This window comes from Haemorhous mexicanus, chromosome 2 (genome assembly GCF_027477595.1).
Source record: "Haemorhous mexicanus isolate bHaeMex1 chromosome 2, bHaeMex1.pri, whole genome shotgun sequence".
Classification (NCBI taxonomy): domain Eukaryota; kingdom Metazoa; phylum Chordata; class Aves; order Passeriformes; family Fringillidae; genus Haemorhous; species Haemorhous mexicanus.
In genome coordinates this window covers 82,805,662-82,827,744 of record NC_082342.1, presented here as the reverse complement: position 1 = coordinate 82,827,744, position 22,083 = coordinate 82,805,662, and the positions used below count along the sequence as shown (strand labels likewise).

General features: G+C 42.1%; 1 protein-coding gene across 1 annotated transcript in view; it reads left to right on the top strand.

The window, feature by feature from the left end:
• The first annotated feature begins 12,231 nt into the window (after nucleotides 1-12,231).
• The window catches only part of SLC15A1 (solute carrier family 15 member 1), a 28,409-nt gene continuing 18,557 nt past the window's right edge, over nucleotides 12,232-22,083 (top strand). Inside the window, exons 1-6 of the mRNA XM_059839260.1 lie at nucleotides 12,232-12,303; nucleotides 15,748-15,770; nucleotides 18,648-18,732; nucleotides 18,816-18,957; nucleotides 21,644-21,763; nucleotides 21,922-22,021. Of these exons, the coding sequence (XP_059695243.1) occupies nucleotides 12,300-12,303; nucleotides 15,748-15,770; nucleotides 18,648-18,732; nucleotides 18,816-18,957; nucleotides 21,644-21,763; nucleotides 21,922-22,021 (474 nt within the window). The 5' untranslated portion in view covers nucleotides 12,232-12,299. The remainder of the gene's footprint in view (nucleotides 12,304-15,747; nucleotides 15,771-18,647; nucleotides 18,733-18,815; nucleotides 18,958-21,643; nucleotides 21,764-21,921; nucleotides 22,022-22,083) is intronic.

Here is a 22,083-nt window from a genome sequence, read left to right as displayed (position 1 = left end):
AATTCCAAAGGTATTGATGCAGCATTGTCTACTTCAAGTATGGTTAACCTGGTTCAGAGCTAGTGGTCTCTCTTAGGTCTAAGTGCTAAAAGCAAAACTTGAAATCCTGAAATCATTAGCTGTCTTAAGCTAATGTTAGTTACTGTTAACCTATTCTGTTTCGTGGCTGTTTTTTAACAATGTTTTGGAAAAACGGGGAAATGCAGTCTGTAACATGATAATTTTAGAAAGTGATCTTGTGGACTGGGTTCTAACTCAGGACAGCACATTGATACTTACAAAAAGACTTGTGTTTAACAGCCAGATTTCAGCCTGGCATTAATCATAGCAGAAACTTGTATCACAAGCACTGGTGAAGCAGTTTCCAGGCAACTACATCCTAATACTTCTAGAGTTTGAAGTGGTTTGAAATTTATAAATGAAGAAATTCCTGAGATGCTTCTTTGAGAGAACAGTGTCTTGCATGAATATTCTAGAACTTCAATCTTGTTCCTTTTCTCTGCCTCCACTTTTCAGGTAGTGACAAGAACTCAGTTTTGGGTGGTACTTATCAGCTTCTGCAACACAGGTATGTCATTTGGTCCATGCAGCATGAAAGTTGTATTTTGTCTCATCCTGTCAAAAGCAACCAAGTCCTGGGCTGAAGTTCTTAGAAGCTGGAATTCCTTAACTGAATTTCACCCATGATGTGTCTTGTGTCCTGATTTGTCATTTTTAAACTGTTCAGACTTAGTATAACATGTCCTAGGAATGGCTGCAAGTTCTTGTAGCTGTTCTTGTTCTGGGTTAACTTCCAGATATCTGAGTGGGGCTGTACTGCAAATTGAGTTTATTTAAATAATAAGTATGTGACATAAATCTGCAATATACTTTGTTGTCTTCTTTAATTGTAAAAGCTGTTTATTGAGGTGTGGTCCTCCTAAAGCTTGTAAGTCTTGAATTCTGTTTTTTTTTTTTTCCCCTTCTACCAAATAGCAAGTCAAGTACACATGATGTTACATCAGAGTTATTTGTCCAACAGTTACATATTTAATAGAAAACATTTCAATTCAATCTATTTCAACACCATTTGCTTAATCCATTTATTTTGTATATTTTAATTAATCTTTATTCTTTTCATTTAAGACTAATATATATCAGGTTGACTCTATCCTAAGCTAGTTGTATGACTATATGTAAATTAAGATGTGAACAGATCTCCCTCATTTCCCAGCAGGATGTGTTATATTGCCATTGAAGTTTGCAAATTCTTGCCCAAAACCTGTACTAAATTGTTGTTTCCCTTTTTTATGTATAGCATGCAATTAATATATACAGTTGTCATCAGAACCATTTTCCAGGTCCTATATTTAAGCATAATTGATAATTTTTAAATTTATCTATTGGAAGTATTAGCATCTTACCATCACGGAATATTCTGTGTTGGAAGAGATCCACAAGGATCCATAAGAGGGATCATCCAGCTTCCTGACCCTGCCTCAGGCCTGGCTCCTTCCTTACTGAAACTTTAACTCTTTAAAATCTCCTTGCTAGGAGAACTGAACCACTACATTAAAGATTGGCTGTGTTTCATCATCTCTGTTCCATCTGTCTGTTCTGGTTATCAGATATGTCAAACTGCTGTTCAAAAAACCCAAAATAGTGAGGCACTACAGTGAAAGTTAAATGGGACCTCTGTATCCCAAGTAATTTCAAACACAAATAATATGATTCCCGCTTCACCCCGATACAAAATGTGGCAGCACCTGTTAGGAGGATGTGGCAATGGTTTCATACTGTACAGCTGCATTGCATAACAGCAGGAGTGAAAAATACATATTTAATCATGAGAAGGGAAAAGATAAGTCAGGTGCAGTGTGTCCCTTCTGCCTGGACTGACCTTTCCATGTGACTTTTGAGTCAGCTCACTTTTGGCAGCCTGGCTGCTGAAATATTTTTTGTTCTGTCTGTATCATTACTTTCTTTAGATAAAGTCCACTGGTCTTTCTCCTCACCAGTCCCTCTGCAAGGCCCAGTCCTGAACACACTTTTTTGGCCATCTTCATTCTTTTCAGATCTGGTGGCATTCCAGGGGAAAAAAAAAGGTAGTTTTCTTCCCTATGGATAAGCCATTTAGCCAAAGTCCCTCTATGTGTTGAGAGCTCTTTCAAAGCATGTGTCAGCAGCATTGATGTTCAAACAATAGCCATTATCAGCACCAGACAGAACTTCTTGATATGTCACAGTTCAGCTCATCATGTTTAAGGTGAGCTGGACACAAATATGTTGAACTATGCACTTGTACTACAATGGTGTCCTAAATTTCACCTCAATCCATTCTGACCATGGGCATCTTGCAGCAGATATGTGTCTTCCTGCTTATTAATAACCCCATGAAGCAAATGGGGGTGTTAGTGAGGATCCTTGGTGGGACAGCATCCATCTCTGCACAAGATTTCTGAACATACTGGGGTTTTTTTTCTGTAGTAGGCAATATTTGCCATATGAAAAACCTCTGGGGTCTCAGCTGAGTACAGTTGAACACTAAAACTTTTTTTTCTGGAGAGGTTTGTTGGCCTTCAGGGGAACTCCACCAGGGTTGTTAGATGGAGTATTTCAAGCCCCAGGCAGATACCCAGCATCAGCTGTTACCAAGTGAACCATAAAGGAAAAGGTCAGTGTGAATATTAACAAAACCATCTATGGCTGAGAGGCAGTGTTGGAAGATTGGGTTATCTGATAACAGAAAGAATAGGAAGTCATTTTAGTAGAATGCAGGAACTGCTCCTTGTCTCCAGGAACTGTAAATTAATGGATATGGGAGCAAAAGGATGATACTTTGTTCTTTAACTGTATTTTCTCATCCCCTTTTAAGAATGTTCTCAAAACCCAAATCTATCTGTTTCAATATGAGGCTTAATGTATCTGGGGATGCTTATTTTTGGGACACACCAATAAGTAATAGAGAGGTGGTAATAGACAAGCGATGTGATTTTATCAGAAAGAAAATTGCAAAGTACAAACCAATTCAGTATGTACAATATAATGAAAAACATATTTCTGTTTCTTATGGAGATAATGCAGATAAACCATTTCTGCTTGGACATACTTGATTTTTTACCATAAGCAAAAGAGAGGTATTGCTGCAGCAGTAGCACGACTTGGTTAAGAAATCACTTCTGACCAATATTATGTCAGTTAAAAAGAATTTTTAAATGTCCTAGAGACTGCTAATAATAAAGCACTGTATTTTTGTAACAATATATAAGGTTAAATATGGAATTTAAGAGTTTTTAGCTCCAGTATTGAAACAGATAAATGTGGGCCCTATTCTAGTACTTGCTTTGTCTGAAGTTTTAACAGTTTTGGATGGAACTTCTGATACACAAAGTATCAGTTCTCAGCCACTCCAGTTCAAGCAATTTTAGAAGCTGATGCTGCATTTGTTCTCTGGAAGATGATCTTACAGCCTATTACTAAAATGTTCAAGGGTCTTAAGGGCTTTCCATAGTAACAAGCATTTATTATAATTTTCCATAATCACATCCATTTTAGGCAACATTTTTTTCTGAGCTTTTACCTATAGCTAGCTAGGACTGTTTTAAACAGCTTTGCTTTTGACCAAATGTAATTGCTTGTTTATGGAAGAAAGCACTACATGCAAGATAATCTGTTCTGCATCAGTTTCCAAACAAACAAAAACTAGAGCAATTAATTCTGCTTGTATGCCCTTTCCCTCTTTTTTTTTTTCTTTTGCTCTTCAGTATAGATTATGTGGAAAGATTTCTCTGCTTTTGCATTGTGCTTTTGCTTCTCTTATAGAAAATGTTTCCTGCATATGTAGTGTATCTGTTGGCTAGTTTGAGCTATTTGAAATCTCTCTTTTACAAGGTTTTCACATAGCATATGTGTGGGATCACTAGATTTACAATGTGCTAATTGATGATCTCCTTACAAGCAGACGTGATATTTTAGAATGATATTGTAAAGAATTTTAGAATGATACATGTATTGACTTGATATTTTATCATAATATTATATAGCCTTTTTAGGGTAAAGAAGTACAAATTATAAGTGTGAAAATCTGATTGATATCTGCAAAGGTTCATAGCTGTTCTGTTTTTACAGATGGAAGAGTTTAGATGATTCGCTGACGCATCAGTGTGTCAAGCAAAGAAAGAAGTAGCAAAGCTGTGAGTTTTGGACCTGTTTTCAATCCATTAGGCCGGTTACTGACTTGATTAATAACAGCTCTTTCTGTAAAACTTGATCATTTATAAAACTGCACAGTCAAAAAATAACTACACTCTCTGCAAACTTTGACAGCTCAGAGAGCAGTGAAAATTAAGCCTTGCTCAATATATGGAACAAAATATAACCTTTGATTAGGCAGCATATTATCTTTAAACATTTAAACTATTATAAAAATAGCGGTAGGTTTTGTGTTCATTACCATCTCCATACCTAGCAGTCATGCTTACCAGAAGAACCTTAGGCTCAATTTTGTGTCCTTTGCTACAATGAAGATATTGAGGTGCTGGAGTGCCTCCAGAGAAGGGCAACAGAACTGGTCAAAGGTCTGAAACCTACATCCCGTGAGGAGTGGAGGAGGGTTGTGGGATTATTTATCCTGGAGAAAAGGAGGCTCAGGGGAAACCTTCTCACATCCTACAACTGCCTGAGAGGATGTTATAGCAAGATGGGGGTGGTCTCTTTTCCCAGGTAATAGGTGACAGGAGGAAATGATCTCAAGTTGCAACAGGGAAGGTTTAGACTGGATATTGGGAAAAATTTCTTCACTGAAAGGGCTGTAACATGTTGGAACAGGCTCTCCAGGGAAATGGTTGAGTCACCATCCCTGGAGGTATTTAAAAGATGGGTAGATTCCATGATTCTAAGAAATGGAAACTGCAAGAGCTCAATCATGTAATATCCTTTATTCTCCTTCCCATTGCAACCTTCCCTCAGCAAAAGGATTTTAGGGAGAAAGTGAGAGATGGCAATTCAGTTTCCAGTCTTATGAGAGGAGGGAGAAACAAAGATAAAAAGACCCACTGATGGAAAAGAACCCATCTGTCAGGGTTAGGGCTCTTTAAAACATCTGAAAATAGGTGCTTCCAGCCTCAGCTGCCAGAAAGTGAGTCTCTGCTCACTCTTTCAGCTTTCAGCACCAGAACTGCAGTCATTTTCATTACAGAACTAAAATTTCTATGTTGCTGATGCTACTTTTTTGATGAGGAATATGCTACAAGGCCACAGACAGTCATTTGTTTGTTGGTATCTCCAGGAGACATTTCTGACAAAGGGAATATGTTTCAACACATATGAATAAACATGTGCTTAAAAGAAAGAAATGGCTGGGTGTATTCCAACAACGAGTCTAGCCTGAGCAGGAAGAAGCCCAACCATTTTGAGGAGCCGTCAGTAAGCTCTCAGGCTTTGCTTTTGTCCTGATGTGAAAATATTCTTGTGGGATGTGTTCAAGTATCTGTGGGGTTTCCTCTGAAATTCACACTCCAAAGTTTTCAGCCTAAGTGGATTAATCTGACTGTATTTACAAAGTTATTTGTAGGTAGAGGCTGAAAAACCTATTGGTATTCTTTGCCTCTTACAACTGGGTTCTCAAAGAAAAAACACAATTGCTGAAACACCTAAAATGAACACAATTCACTTCATCTTTAGAAAAAGTATTAACCTTCAGGGTAAAATTCTTAATGATTTCCTAAAAAAATATTTCCCTGTTGTTAGGTATGTTCCCTGTAATTCTGCATAATAGCTCTGCTCAGTGTGAACATGCTGCTTCTCTTCTCTCTCTGATTCCTCTCGGAAGACAGTTTCTTGTTCTTTGGAAAAGTTTTTTATAGTGAAGGAAGCAGCAAGTGACCCAGCAACATGTTATGCTGACAAGTAGATTATTTATGTGCTACAGTTTCGGTTTATGAAATATATTATGTAATTTCAGGTGGTTTATGTACTGCCACATTGTAACCTTTGTATTGAATGCATTTTACTCAGCTGCCTTTGCAAGAAAGAAAAAGCTGTCGTTGGTTGGATTTCTATTGTTGTGGTTTGGGATTCCTTTTTTTTCCTTTCTTTCTTTTCAAAATCTCCCACTCTTGTAACAGGAAAATGGGTTGACCTATTGGATTTGTTTACACTTCCTGCAAAGTAACAGCAGATCCTGGGCTTTTTAAGTGTGAGAAAGTAAGAGGACCTCCCTTTTCTAGAAGCTGACAGGACAAAAATAATTGGTTTGTATTGTGGTGCTTATTGGGAATCAGTTGCTCAAGAGTGTCAAGAATAAAGCAAGTAAGGATGCAACTACACAGATCAATAACATCCTAACAGATCTTTTTGTTAATTTGGACAAATATCACAGCAATAAGGAGACTATGTAGAGAGGGTTAGAGATGCTACTGGAAAAGACCAAAAAGAAGTGGAGGCAGGGAAGCACTCAGGGGTACTGCAGTGCACAGGTGAATTAATCCAGTTGAGCCCTAGATGCTGTGATCTTTCAGTAGCAACAGCACTGACCAAAACTTCTAGAATGAAATACAAAAATTTGCTTTATAGAGACTTCATGAGAGAGCAGCGAGATAAGTGAATCTGTTAAAAAATCCAATTGCACATCAAAATCTGTCGGATACTGCTGGTAAAGTTTTCATTTAAATCTGAACAATACACAGGGCAGCTCTGGGTAGTGAAAAAAGGGAAGCTTTGGAACCTGTGGTGAAAATATGAATGTGGAAATAACATGAAAATCCATTTCAGTAGGAATGAATCCATCTGCAAACTTCCAACAGGTCTTTAACAGGTAGACAGTGTCAGCTCTTGATCTCCAGCTGCAGAATTTCCACACTGGAAAATTTGTCTTTAGAAAATGAAATTATATTGTCCTGTTATCTGAACTCAGATAAAAAAAGTTATTTTCCACTGTGGACATTGATGTCATCTGTAGTCGAGTATGCTTTGTACATCAGTGCTGCCTCACCTGCCCCAAAAATTATGTGTAAAGTCAAAGGATGTCAGGATGCTTTCCCTTGAAAATATGAGCATCCAGTCTTGTAAAATAGTTTATTTGAGGATGGTGTATAGGGTTGTGTGTGTGTTGTTGGGTGCATCACTTAAAAATAATCCCTTGAGTATCTTCACAAGTTAAAATACAAATCTCACATCAGTTCCTAAATATTGTGTCAGTTTAACTCCAGTCTTTTAACATCTGCTTGAGTCAAAATACAGATTGGTCAAGAGATGACACTTGTCCTTGCATGGTCCAGTCAACAACATGATTCATGTTGTAGGCCTGGTTGCATAAATTGACAGGATAATCCAGCCAGCTCTACCTAGCAGCTACTGTGTTGCTGACACTCTCATGTGCTCTCCTTATGAAAAAAAAGCCGAACACAACTTGGTTAAAAACATGATAGAACTGAAATTTCAGCAGACACAATGCAATGAGAAGATAAAAAGCTCATTTGAAAATGTCAGGGCTTATACCACAGATCTGAAGTTTCAGAAGAATAGCAGTGTGGCAGTACAAAGAAAAAAGACTATTGAAGAGATGTTTGGATGGTTTCAAGGTACTTTGAACAACATTCAGCATCCTTGCATTGCATTAGGTGAGAGAGGGTGATGCTCTGTGTCAGGCAAATTCAAATTTAATATGAAGAAAAGCAGAGGTACATAATTAAAAATAAAAAAAAGCTTTCACTACCTATTGAAAGGCTTGACTCCGCACTTGGGTGAAGGATACTCATACACTTGTTGTTTTTTTTTTCTTGAATGCAGTCACATACTTCAGGGGTAGAAATAGGTGTTTATCTGCAGTAGAAAGGAGTATGTAAATCAGGAGCTCTTTTGTTCTGCCCTACTTCCCTTGCCAGCTGCCCTTAATACTTAGGCTAACACTCCTATTTGTCTACCCCACATACCTGCTGGGAGTGCCCTTCCTTGGCAGGGAGAATCTCCCAGCCTCAGAGATGGGTTGCACAACATCTGACCATAAATCAGTATCAAATCTGGGATTACTGTGTGTGTTTCTGTTCTCCTTGTCTCATGCCTCATGCATTGCGAAGGCACAAGACAATGACTTTTCACATTTGGCTGTGGCTGTGGTACAAAGACTCAGGCTGAAGGCTGGATCCACAAAGGCCTTTCAGGGCTGGAAGGGATGGTCACATCTCTAAGTAGAAAGTGAAGACTTTGAATGCCTCCTTGCAACTGTCATCTAAGGCTGGTTTCCATACAGACCTACATTTCCAGAACCAAGGTTCTCTATTAAATCGAGACTTAGCACAGATTCCCCAAGGGGAAAACCCATGGAAGGAAGCAGCAGCAAAGGTGTTGTCAGGATGAAGATAAAAAGAGAACTGGACAAGGGGTAAATCTGGCTCTACCAAGGAAACAATGTTATCAGAGTAAATGAAAGGGGAAACAATCAGAGTTATCAACCTCAAGTTATGTTTTTGGCAAAAACAAAAGGAACAAACCCACATCTTGGCAGGAGTGACTTCACAATGTGTTGTTTACCATGAACTCATTAGGTCTACATCTGCCATATTAGTTAACTCTGCATGTTGTCACAGGCACTGGTAATGAGCCAAAGACTTTTACCATTGCTTTTGCCTGGCAGCTCCAGATAAATAGAGTTCACTCATTTACTTTATTTAGATACAAGTCTACGCTCTAGTTCCTGCTCCCCTGCTTTACACTCCACCCACATCCAGTGTGCATACCTAAAGACGTGCCAGAAAAGCCAAGTTCCTTGTGGGCCACAGCACATGAATCTTTTCCTTTTTGAGGACACTTTGAATGCTGCTGAGACTTTGAATGCTGCTGAGCTGGACTGGCAGGCTGGGCTGGTAGAAACCTCTTTCTCTGCATGTCCCTGGTCTGGTTTAGAAAACTCCTAAAGAAGCAAGTGCATATGTTTTGGGGCCAGAGATGCTCCTTACACAAAAGTTGAGTGAGCATCTCAAATACCAGCCCATGTCACTATGTGTGCACAGTGCCCAGTAGCTGGACTGCTGCTGCTTGAAAACACCTGGACTGCTGCAGACCCCCTTGCAGAGACCTCTGGTGCCCTCCTTCCCAGCAGTCCCTCCTCCTCCAAACCGTCCCACCTATTATTTGCTCTGCTAGCAAAACATGATACACTGCATGAGAAAACTCCGAGCAAAAAAATGACTTTTCCCCCTGAGATTCCCTATCTGGAAAGCAGGAATAAACTTTTCTTGGAAGGATGTATTATCTTGGGAGGAGTAGTTACTGGGAAGTGACAAGTTTTAGTGTTTGCCTACTACTGTCATGAAAGCCCTGTGGATTGTGCTTGTAGAGCAAGATCCATTCGCCTTTGTTTAAAATGAATGAATGTATAACCTCACTTAGTTTGCAGAATCCCATGGAATACTGAGTATCCTTTGATGAGCTGCACACCCCTGTAAATTCTTTATCCTTATTACAATTCTTCCAATCTAAAAAAATTAGTCAAAAACATCTATTAATATTTATAAATCACACATAATCTGAACAGATAGTAATTTGCCCTAATTTTCTTTAAAATACTTCAATCTCAATTCAGGTTGTTCATCCTTAAATAATGAACAGTTGTTACCAATTGTTCCATGTTATGGACTCACATCACCTGCTCCTCTGAAATGATTGTATTCTTCCGTCCTAGGAGATGCAAGGAAACAATCTTACAGACTAAGCTACAACCTTTAACTGAGCAATATGTGGAATGATCCCTCGTGTGGAAGATCGTTATAGTAGGAGCACAAACAGCCTGGGAGGTCCCTGCAGAGCACTGATGGTAAGTTTTGGACACGGGTGGTGGAAGAGTCATTAAGGATCTGTGCTGCTGGACCTCGAACTAAGAAAGAAGGACTGGTTTGGGATATGAGAACTGGGAGTAGTCTTGGTTGTGGTGACCATGAGATGGTGGAGTATAGGATTCTGCATGGAAAAAGCAGGACAGTGTTCTATTACACCTTGAAAATATGATTCTATGACTTCAGAGTTTTGTAGAAAAAAGCAGAAATGCATTTCTGCATTTTTGTTTGCTGAGTATTTAACAGCCCTGCTGTGCACTGACTACTCTCAGAAAGAGAGACTCAGTGAGAAACTTTAATCCTCTGAGGACAAATTCTGTCCCTCCAACAAGTACAACCATAAAATAGTTCCACAGTGATCAGTCTTGTGGCATCCGCTTACTAAAGGACAACAGAAGCCAATCCACCTCAGAAATAGCTGTGAAGCAATTGGGTGTCCTTTTATCTCTCTCTGTGGAACAAATTAAAATGTGTATTCATCCGGGTGAATAATTTAACAGAGACCTTAAATATTGAAAGACGGCCCGAGTGAAACCCGGGGTGATCAAACTAGCTCATCTATCCTGAATGTTTGAGAAAACTGGTGTTTTTCCTTAACATCTGAATTCCAGTTGTATGTTGCTTTCTAGGAAGAAGCAGCAAAGGCCTACTCTTTGTTTTCACTAAACGCATGGGTCTACACAAGATGTGCCTGGGAACCAACCTTTTACCACCACTGGTCATGCAATGGGAAGTTTCCCATAGTTCAGGAAAGAAATGACATCTGTAATTTCATACTTCAACAGAAAATGGTGGTAATATTTCAATTATTTCTGTAGATGAATGAGCCATTGGAGGTTTCAGCAGTGTTTGCTGCATTACAGATTGCTTGTTTTGCTGGAGTAACCATAATAGAGAAACGCAACACTGCCTGTGCTGTGTGGCCATATATGTATATCCCACTGAGAAGTGATACATGACTAGCATCAGCTGTGTCAGTGGAGCTTATACAGCAAGATTTATGTTTCTTACTGGAGGACTTGCTATAAATATAGCAATAACCACCTACTCATGTTTTATCTTTAGAATTTATTCTCTAATTTTTACAGTCAAGGGTACAGGTAACTGCTAAGAGGTTAGAGCTCCTTTGAGTAGATGACCCCTATATAGATACAATTTAAGAAATCTAGGATCAGCTGTAGCTCTGTACCACAAATCAGAGCAGCCTTTAGCAGCTGAAGTGCTGACTGTAGATATTCCAAATTGCAGTGCATTGCAATGCTTGTTTGATTTGTACCCAAGACAAAATGAACCTGTTCAGCAGCCAGGTAATTATTAAGTGCATGCCATAGAAAATGCTGTTGGATTGGTTGCATAAACTAGAGCGTACCACTGTATCTTCAAGCCTCAAGGAAGGAGCTCATTCTTCTATCAGAATATTTTTTTTTTTTTGTAACGTCTGTTAATGTTTTACTGTTTCTGCATTTTGAGTTCATTCAAGCCTTAGTAACACGTAGCTTCCTCCAGCTGTTCTTCTGGTCAGCCTTGCACTCTATCTCTCCTGCTCATGCTAAACTTCTCAGCCATTTATTCCATGTGCATGGCTCAGTAAGGTGCGCGCATGTGACATACATCATGCTGTATTGATGTGCATTCTCCCAGCTTTCCTGATGGCTTGTGGCACAAATGGCCCACGGGACAGATGTCTGCTGTGGGCTGACCAAGAGATGAGCAAAGTGGGTCATGGAAACATAGACTCACAGGATGGTTTGGGTTGGAAGAACTTAAAGTTCTTCTAGTTCCTGTGCCGGTCTGGGATACCTTCCACTAGACCACGTTGCTTAAAGCCCCATCCAGCCTGGCCTTAAACACTTCCAGGGATGCATCCACATCTTCTCCAGGCAACTTCTTTGAAGCATCTGTCCATAGGAGCCGCAGGTCAGAGATCATTAGAAACCGGTGGCAGCAGCAACAGTCTAGGAGATCTGTTTCCGTGGCTCGAGAGGAGGCAAGGAGGCAGAAAGCTGCTCTCCCCACAGCGTGTATTTTCCTTACATGCTTACTAAGTTTTGCCTCAGGCCGTTGACATCAAAGGGACAATATGGAGCTGGCAGCAGCGCACGGCGCTCGGTTCAGCTGCTGGCCCCGTCTCGGTGCTTGCTGGCGGCCAGAGAGGGAAGCAAGCCCCGAACAGCCGGTGAGAGCCCTCGTTTGGCAGCCGTAAGGGGAGCGGGCGGTAGTGGAGAGCGCTGGGGCTCCCGGAGCGCTGCGCTCGGGCAGCCGGGGCCGCTGGCGGCGGCTCAAGGCCAGGTGAGCCCCGGGATGGCTCCCGGCCAGAGCGACCCGCTCCCCGCCCCGACACCTGTGCGGCGCCGCCCCGCAGCACCCGGGGCCAGGCGGGGCCCCGCCGCCGCCCTTAAAGCCCGGCCGCCCCCGGCAGCTCCTTCCCTCTTTCCCTGCCTTCCTGCTGACTTTCAGCCCCGAGCGCTCCGGCGGGACCGCGCTGGCGACATGGGTAGGTGTGGCGGGGCGGGATGGGGCAGCCCGGAGCGGATGACTGTGCCCGGCCCGCGGGAGGGATGCCGCCTCGGGATGAGCATCCCTCCAGCCCCTTCCCTCCGAGCCGGGGGATCGTGCCGGGCTGTGAGCTGACAGCGTGGCCAAGGGTCTCGCCCGCTTAGGGCTGCCTCTGCTGCTCGGTGTCGGTCTGAGGAAGTCCTGGGCTACTCCTGGGTCTCTACTTTCCCTCTCCCTCTGGGACAGCTCTCCCTCTGCAAATGCTGTATCCTGGTTTATACGACCCTGCCTTGAAACCCGAGTGAGAGCCGAGAGATGCTGCCTCCGTCTCTGTAAGCTCTGAGAGCTGAGCCCCTGGCCAGTAAGGTTTATCTTACACTACTCTTCTAAGGCATGTGGAGATTGAGATCTGAGCACAAGTTAATGTGGTGTTTCTTGCAGATGTTGTATAAGGCCTTTACATTGAGAGTGTTTGCCTGGGGTTGACCTAGTGTTTTTTAAATACATAGATATACATAGCTGGAAGATTCAGATAAGGACAGAACCCATCTATCTAATTAATCCTGAAGATTTTTTCCTGTCTAAACTGGAGCACTGAGTAGTAGAGGTACAAGCCCAACTTGTTTGTGGTATATGTCTCCGTTGCCTTTTGTTTGGACTTTTGGTCCTGCAGTGTCTGAGTACATCGGTGTCTCTCACAGCAAGCAGCTCCTGGGCTGGAGAAACCTTGTCTCACGCAGGGAACAAACCTGAAATTTCTACCCTCCAGCCCCCAAAAAAACGAACCCCAGAAAGTGCCATTGCACCTGCAGCAAGCAAATCTGTGTTCTGGGGACAAGGAACCATAGTGATGAGCAGGCAGGACATGTCAGTAGTGCTGCCAGCAGTCTTGCTGGCTTGGGCAGACAACCAGGAAAATGGAGATTGTTCTCTGAAGAAAAGAACTGGGATGCAGCCGTGTCTGCCCATTTAATAACAGGCTTATTGCTTTATGGATTTGCTTAGATAGTTTCTGTGTGGGAGTTTTTCTGGAGTAGCAAGGTGGGAAGCGGGGACTCCTGGAGGGGCATGTCCTGATGGTAGCAGCATCCTTCTGAAGGTGCTGTAGGGCTGCTCCAGGGAGCATAGGCAATAGGCTTGTCTGTGCCCCAAGTCAGGTGTGAGGACTGTAGGCTTGCTCTGGAGGCAGAAACATCCTAGGTGACGCTGTGGGTGTGTACAGACTTATTGTGGCCACGGACAGGAAGCATTTCATCCAGGCAGAGTTGCTGTGATGGCTGCATGGAGCAAGGCAGTGTGTTCCTGTCTTGTGTCACCAACTGTGAGCTGCAAGAGCTGCAGCATCCTCTGCATCTCTGTGACTGCAGGGAAGGAACCACCCTGTGGGAGGGGGCTGGAGCTATTAGGTTGCCCCACCTGACCCACAAGATTGGGATGCAGAGAATGGCACACTGATAATTATTTAGATGTGGTGCTGAAGCCAAGAACGAAGTGGCTGTTGATTTTACATGTCTTAAAAAACATTAAATATCTTAAGGGAATACAAAGCGCAAAACTGTTTGGAGCTTTGTAATGAAAAATGGAGCTCTTTGGTACTTTGTGGTGAAAATGAGCAGTTCTACAGGTCATTCTTTATGGGGAAAGAATAAGAGGGGCTGAAGGTTGCCCCAAAGAGGGACTGCTCCAACATGCCACTAGAAAACTTCAGATTTATCACTGAAAATGTTGCAAGATGGTGGGTGCTCTGTGCTTTGTAGGTCAGACCCTGAAGCTGCCCAACAGTGGAGTTGTCAGTTTAGACATCTGTGTTGAAGGGTTGGCTTTAATGCTATCTGGAGTTTCCCCAACCCTCTTTGCAAAATGAGAATAGAAGGGTGAAGTTAAAATGTTTAGAAATAATTGTGTCTCTTAAACATTGAAGTCAGATGATGTTGTCTGAAAAAAAATTGCCTCTGTGATGTCCTCTGGGTAAGGTTTCTTGAAGAGGTGATACTTTTGCTATCAGGAAAGCAGAAAAAAACACAAATGCAAGGAACAACCAGATCCTAAATATTTTTTGCCAAGGCTTAGCTAAGAGACAGAAGTGAGCTGCCCAAACTGTTTTTCTCTTTGCGTGTTATAAAAAACTGGCAGTGGGATGCACGTGTGTTGGAAAGGCCAACAAGTGGAACTGGAACTAACCAAGGAGCTGATATGAAGATGGGCTATTGCTGACACCTTGGTATCCTTCAGTGTATCTTTTCTGGTGGATTGTGGAAGGGACATTGACAATAACTTCAATAACTCGTGTAGCCACATGTGCCCTGAACTGGGTCTGTTAACACTTTCAGAATGTTGCTTGCTCTCTAGGAGTATATATTCCTGAATCACCTGCATAGTCCTACTGTCTCTGGACACTACTTGTCCACAGCAGTGAAGGAAAGAATTGGAATAATCTGTTTCAGTGATTTCTGAAGATTTACTTCATTGAATATTGTGTCAAAAATGATAGTGTTGCTGTCAGCTGTTTTCATCTGTTGTGGACTATGGACTAAATAATGATTTTTACAAACATACTTTTCTTATGTAGTATAAGATGTATTATGGCCTTATAGATGTATTATGGCCTGACTTGATTTACAAGCAGGGATTTCAAAGTTCACATCTTGTACTTGTTCTTATCTTAATGATAAAGAGCTTGCTCATGTGATTTTATGGAAAATGTTGTCATCCACTATATGGGCACGGGGCCTTTATGTGACACAGTGAAAGCTCAGCCTTCAAGCCTGCCTCCTGAGCTGGGGAAGCCCTTCAGGGCTCTACCTGGAGTGCTGCCAGGGGTAGGAAGCCTGCCAAGAGCAGCTGGAAGTGACTTCAGGGCTGCAAGCAGCTGTCTGCTCTTGCTGCCCTCAATGGGACCCCTCTGCTCTTTCAGGTCTTCCCAGGTTAAGGGTTCAGGTTATGGGAGTGCCTGCTAAAGCGGATCACTCACTTGGGGCTTTATATTCAGTCCTCTGTAAGTCCCTTTTCAGGACTTGCCCTCCATCCCTGGCAGGGTATCTCGAGCCTATTCTTTAAGCTTGACTTGCCTCTAAGGTAACATCCCCAAGAGTGAGTTGTTACAGGCCTCATCATCTGTGGGTGGCTGCTTTACCACCCCCTTGAATGATCTGTGGTGAGCAGCCATGGGATCCTTTGCCTCGTCAGTCCTTTTGAGCACCTCCTGGGAGTGTAGTAGTTTATGCACACTCTGGAAAACCAAAGGCTGTTGAGTGAAGTTTTGCCTAATAACTATGAAAAGTCTCCCCTTAATAAACTGAAAATTTACTCACCCTGACCAGTACTGTGTTTATATTTCAATGTGTATTTAGAGTTGAAACTTTTTTGAATCTTCCATTGGTACTAAGGGAGTATTAATTATTAGTTGCTATTAACTTGTGTTTTGTTTTTTTTCCCTCAACAGGTGGAAAAACTACTGGCAAGTCGGTAAGTATTATTTTCCCTCATAAAAAGTTGCTCCACTGATTCTCTTTGGGTTATATTGTTTTCGTAATGTTAGCAGTGCCCAAAATAAAAATCACCCTATAAACATACATTAAATGTATACAATAAAGACTTACTGGCAAATGTGCAAAAGCAGCCTAGTAACTTATTAAATTCTAGCTAAGCATTAATTTGCTCACCACCCTGATAAATGTGTGTAGAGCCTTTGCTGACTGAGCAGATGTTGGTAAGGAGGAGATTGGTCCCTGGAGCCCATCCTTCTTGCAGCTGAGTTGAATCTTTGAACTGCAGCTGCTCTTGAATCTTTCAACTGTTAATGACATGTGTCTCAGGAACCCTAACTCTGCCTTTGCATTTCTTATCTTGCAAGGTTTTACAGCACAGACTTTTCCTCAGCAGACAAAGCTGTGCAGCAGGGTGGTGGCATCCCCAGGGCAGGGTGAGGTTACAAAGGAGATTATAAAACATAACCTTCAGATTACCTTTTGGTGGTGGATCTGGTGCTTCGTGACCAATGAGGGTAACAACAGAAAAGGTTTTGGTAGATTTGTGTATGGGCACATGAATACTGTAAGAAAGGACAGTACAGTGCAAAACAAGGACAATAAACATCATATGTTAGCAAGGATTAATTGTATAGTCTCTTCTTGCCTGTAGCATCTTGGAAAAACAGAAGGCCTGTCACCTGGCAAAGACCCAGAAGTTTTCTCTTGCATGCCCCTGTCCATGCACAGCTCCAGCTGTGACATGCAGACCCTGTCCAGTTTGGGGGCAGCCACTGAAAACCCACCAGTGGCTGCTGTGCCAGCATGGGAGTGCAGGACAGCTCCACCAGGCACAGAAGCAGTGGTGGCTTGAAAGAAAAATCTAGCCTTGCTGCACTGTGACCTCCCCAGACCAGCATGAAACACCCTCCAGAAGAATAAGGTCTTGTGTAGGGTGATGGCAAAACATTGGAGAGGTTTGTGAGAACCCCAAGTGGTCAAAAGATTTTAGTGAGATTTTGTGAAATTCAGGTGGAGATGGGTCCCACCAGCTCCTCAGCGAGGACTGCTCTGTCTTTCTTTTCCTCTGTAGGCAAGAAAAGACATGGGGAGGTCTTTGTTCTGCCTCAGGAACAGGCATTCCCTCCTCTCCACCTGGGCTATTCCCAATTACAAGTCAGATGGCCTGGGTTACTGTTTCAGTAACCAACTTAACATGTGCTGAGCCAAAACTTCGGTGTGTGACTCTCCATCCCGCGACCATTTGCATGGCTTAGGGGAATGATGTGTGGATGGGGCACAAGGCATTCTTCTGTGTGAGCTCCAGCCCATCAACACCTATGTCCAAGCGGGGAGTAGTTGTCCAAACCTCCTGCTGCCTTCAGCTGAAGGGAATGGGCAAGCTCAAGTGAATTTTATCTAATTTTGGGATACGTGTGGATAGTCTTCCTTTGGAGGCACCTCTTTCAGCCAGTCGGGGATGTAATAAATCAAGAGTGACGAGTTTATATTTAGGGCTCAAAATCTGTGTGCTCTAAAGCTAGAGGAGTCCCACCTGGCACTTGCTTTGGGTTCTTGCTGTGAAGCCTATCATGGGTAGGATATGCAGTATGTACTTGGCTCTGCAAACAACAAAGATCAGCGCTGCTCAGGCATCCTCATGACTGAGTCAGTACAGGCAACAATGCTCCTGCCACTCTCTTATTTTCATTTCTTTTGCAGGATTTCCCAAAAAAGCCTGCTGTAGCACCTGAGTCTCCAAGTGTTGTGTTGTTTGTTGAGACTTTGCTGGAGACAGTGCCTTGCAATTTACTTGTGTCAGGCATGATTTCCTTGTATGTTTTTCCTTTTGATCTAGAAAGTTAACTTCTTCCTGTTACACACAAAATAAAGATTAGTTGAATTCCCAAACTTTTGCAATCTAAACAATGCCTTTTTTTAATTCAACTTGAGCAAGGAGAGGAACTGTTTTGCCTCTGGAAATGTCTTTAAAATCTGATTCTTTTCTACTTGCAGGATTAAACCCATAAAAAAGATTAAAATGTAGGATTATGTTTAAATGGCATCGCCACTAATTTTATTATAAATTATATATTAATCCACTCCATGAAGCTAAGTAGGTGATCAGAAATTAAAGTTGCAGTTCTAGTGACCGTGTCAGATTTGTACCTGATGTATGCCTTTTAACCATTGTCTCAATGGCAAGAACTGCATGATGATGACCATGGACATGCCTGTTGCAGCAGGTGAAGGCTCAGAGAACATGGCAGCCAAAGCCATGTCAGTTCAGGTTAGGAATAAAGTCTGTTCTGTTATCAGGTCTGAAGAAATGAAGGATTCTTCATCAAGCAGAGTATTTTTAAGGATAAGTAGTTTTCCTGAGAGATTTGCTTGAATGAAAAGTTTATTTGTTTTAATGACAGGTGCTTAAAAATAGCCCTGAGCTTCTGTCTGGTGTACTGCAGGGGTTTGGTGCATTTTTCGTTGGCCTTGGGTTTTGATTTTTTGTTTTTCCAAAAACATTGGCTTTTTGCATATTTTTCATTACCAATGAAGATTGCTGTAAGGGTTAGGAGCTGGAGACCTCAAAGGTGCATAGTGCAACACTTGTAGGTCATTTCTAGCATTGCTAAAGGTATCTTGAAAGGGCAGATGAGAAGTGTGCAGACGTCTGGGGACCAAGAGAGGAAAGTGACAACTGACTCTTGGTTCAGGTAAATTACTGTTATCCCACAGAAGCCTTTGCAGACTCCGGACCCTGAGTACCTCCCCACTCCCACTGAGTCCATGTTGAGCTTGCTTGAGCTGTGGGTTGCAGTGAAGAGTGTTAGTCTGCGTTGCACAGCTCTGAGCTCACACTGTCTCTTGCCTCCAGGTGGTCTGCTTTGGCTTCCCTTTGAGCATTTTCTTTATCGTCATCAATGAGTTCTGCGAGCGGTTCTCCTACTATGGCATGAAAGGTACGTTCCTTGTTTCCTTGTGCTGAGCATCACCCAGGCCTGACTTGGATTTGTAACCTGTTGTTTTGTTGTTCTTCCTACAGCTGTGCTCACCTTGTATTTCACACGTTTCCTACACTGGAATGACAACTTTGCTACTGCCATCTACCACACGTTTGTTGCTCTGTGTTACTTGACGCCGATCCTTGGAGCCATCATTGCAGACTCTTGGCTGGGAAAGTTTAAGTGAGTGCTTCCTCAGAAAGCAGCCAAAGATCTTGAAAGCTCACCTGAAACCAGTGTTACTTAAATCATCACCTAAAACTGCAGCTGTGAACAACAGCTTCAGAGCTGATGTTGACTACTCCAGGATAGTTTTATTTCAGCAAAGCTTGAGGTTTTCACTGATTCAACTCAGACTTGAAACTGCACTGTGAGTTAACAAATGTTCCTGATCTGCTAGTTGGCTAAGGGTGGCAACATGCTTTCTGAGCATGCTGCATGTTTTTCCTCTCCCTTGGGCAAAATGTAAGCAACGCTAAGGAGAGTATTCACAAGCTGTGAAACTAGATACTGGGTATTATAATTACATAGGACAGTCTATCTACCTATTGCAAGTGGCCAATGAAATAGCAAATTACTGTGTTGTCTGGTGTTAACTGGGTCTTAGAATAAGTTTTAAAATACTGTGTGATTTCAGAATTGACAGATCAGTGAGGGGTCTTACTGAGTAGCAATTTTTTTTCTAAATGACGGCTTTAGTCTCTTTAGCTGCAGGCAAGTTGGTCAGGATAGTAGCACTGCAGTGCTTTGAAATGTAACCAGGTTATTTCCAATAGCTTTATCTCCCTGTCCTTTCCTGATGTTCTGATTATAAAAGTGTTTACTTTGCCTGAGAGAAAGCACAGTAAAGATTTTATGGAGGGTTATAAGCCATGAATGTGAGCAGACTTGCCAAAGGTCTCCCAGGGATTAGAGATGTGCTGTGCAGTCAGCTGCACTGTCTTCTTCTGCTGTAGGGACAGCCCCTGGGAGCCCAGGGCTGAGACCACAGCCCTGCGTGCTCTGTGCAGCTGCTCTGAGCAGTGCAAACTCGCTGCAACTAGCTGGATATCTTACAGATAGCAGCCTAAATACATTGTGCACTTGCTTGTCTAGATGATGTGGTTTGTTTTTTAAATTTATTTTGGCTTTTTCATGTTTTATCAAGATGAAACTTTGCAGACCTTGCATCTCTTCTCCTTTGGTACTTGGATATGCCAGTGCCACAACTGAAAGGCCCAGACCTCTAACAGGAGCTTGTTAGGATGGCTTAAACAAGCTTTAGGATATACCCTTAGGCTTTAACACCCTAAAATGCAGCACAGTGTCATGAGGAAGGCTTAAACAAGAATTTAAAAAAAAAATCTATGATGTCAAGAGGAAGAGGAGATTACCTAAGCACTGTTAAGTACTCTTAAAGAGAGACTCCAGTCTTCCACCGTCCATGTACTTGGTGCAATGTCTGTCAAGAAGTGTGATGGGACCTGCTCACAGATCATTGGATGTGAATTTCTTGGGGAAAATAGTACAGAAACTACAGTTAGTTTTTAATTGTGTGCCATCAGTGCAGTGCCAATTATGTAAGTCTCTGCAGTGAGTTTGTAAGCCTCACTAATAAAACCCAGAAGTTTCACTCCTGATCACTGATCACAGGTTCACCTTTAATTGGAAACTTTTTCCCAGGTTGCTGGGTAAATAAAGTAACTCTCTGGCAGTGCTATTAAAAAAAAAACGAACTCATTTAACCGTGTCTATTAAATACCACTAAAGAGCAGACTCCATGTTGCCCCACACTATAGATTTTTTTTCTCTGCTACAAGCAAGGTTAATTTTAAGTCAGAGAAACCTTGTTTTAAAGTGAGGGGAACTTGTCAATGTTCCTCTTGTTTCAGAGTGCTGCTCCAAGCTTGGTGTGAGGATCTCTTGCCTATGTCAAGTAGTTGGATTGTTCTTGGTCTTTGAGCATTCTCCTTCATTCTCCTGCCTTGCACTTGGTTTGGAACTACTCCTGAAAGCTGGGTTTTTAAATAATTTCCCATCATTGCATTGTGTTTCTCCTGCTTTTCCTCCAACCTGGAGACCTGTGTCTGTGCCTATTGAATGGAGGCCCACCCAAGCACACAAGTGAACATGGGTTAAACTTCAGCTGCGCACTTAACGTCCAACAAGGTGAAAATGGAGCATGCTTCTACTTACAGAAAAGAGGATTGGACCCTAAAGCCGGGATGGGAGGGCTGATGATTATGCAGTGCTATCATCCTAGGCACCTCCTAGCCAAGGTAGTCAGGCTGAAAGCCTGCAGCTTGCACTCTTCAGTGCTGCTCTCGCTCAGATCTGAGTGCAAAAATGTTGGTACACTTACAGCGAAGAAGGTGGGGTTATAGAGTTGTTGTTCACAACAGTATTTGAGGGGAATTGCCATGATTGAAGCAGATTTTTGATTTTTCTTTTTTCTTTACTCCTGCAACTAGAATATAAAATAGCACAGAAAAATAAAGCAGTGTAAATTGCAGATTTTAGTTTTGCAGAGCAGTCAATTTGACCTTCAGCTTATAAAAAATATGAAATAGGCATTCTTGAGTTGGTCATTAAAAAGGCAACCACTGAAGATATTGTGACCTAGTGATACCCATGGAATCCATTTGTTATCATGCCTTAATTAATTAAAGGTTACCTAGAATAATAAGAATAAATAATAAAAAGAATAGAAATATTGTGGCAGTGGCATGGGACTAAATAGTAGCTTCTGACAAGTTCAGTCCATAACTTATTGTATCTGTTAGTTTTTTCATTACCAAGAATCTTTAAAGTAAGCAGAAGTCTGCATTAGCTGTGGAATTATCTGTGTGTAAGTGTGTTAACATATCTAAGAAAATGTATCTCCTCTCAGGACCATTCTCTACCTGTCCATTGTCTATGCGATTGGGCAGGCGGTGCTGTCTGTGGGCTCCATAAATGACCTGACGGATCACAACCAGGATGGCTCTCCCGATGCGATCGCAGTGAACATGTGAGTTGCCTTGTAGACTTTTTTTGTCCCAGGCAGCTGAAGAATGGGATAACTTAAGTTTATGTTAGTTGAATATCAACTGTCTTTCAACCAGTCTATTATATATGCTGTAAGAACTAACAGAAAATGATTTTTTTTTCTTTTCTCCTTTGTTCCAGTGCTCTGTCCATAGTTGGCTTGATCCTTATTGCCTTAGGTACTGGTGGGATCAAACCGTGTGTGTCAGCGTTTGGTGGAGATCAGTTTGAAGATGATCAGGTAAAAATGTCTTTCAGATTTTCAGTTATACAGATTCTCTAACTAATGTTGGGACAATTATA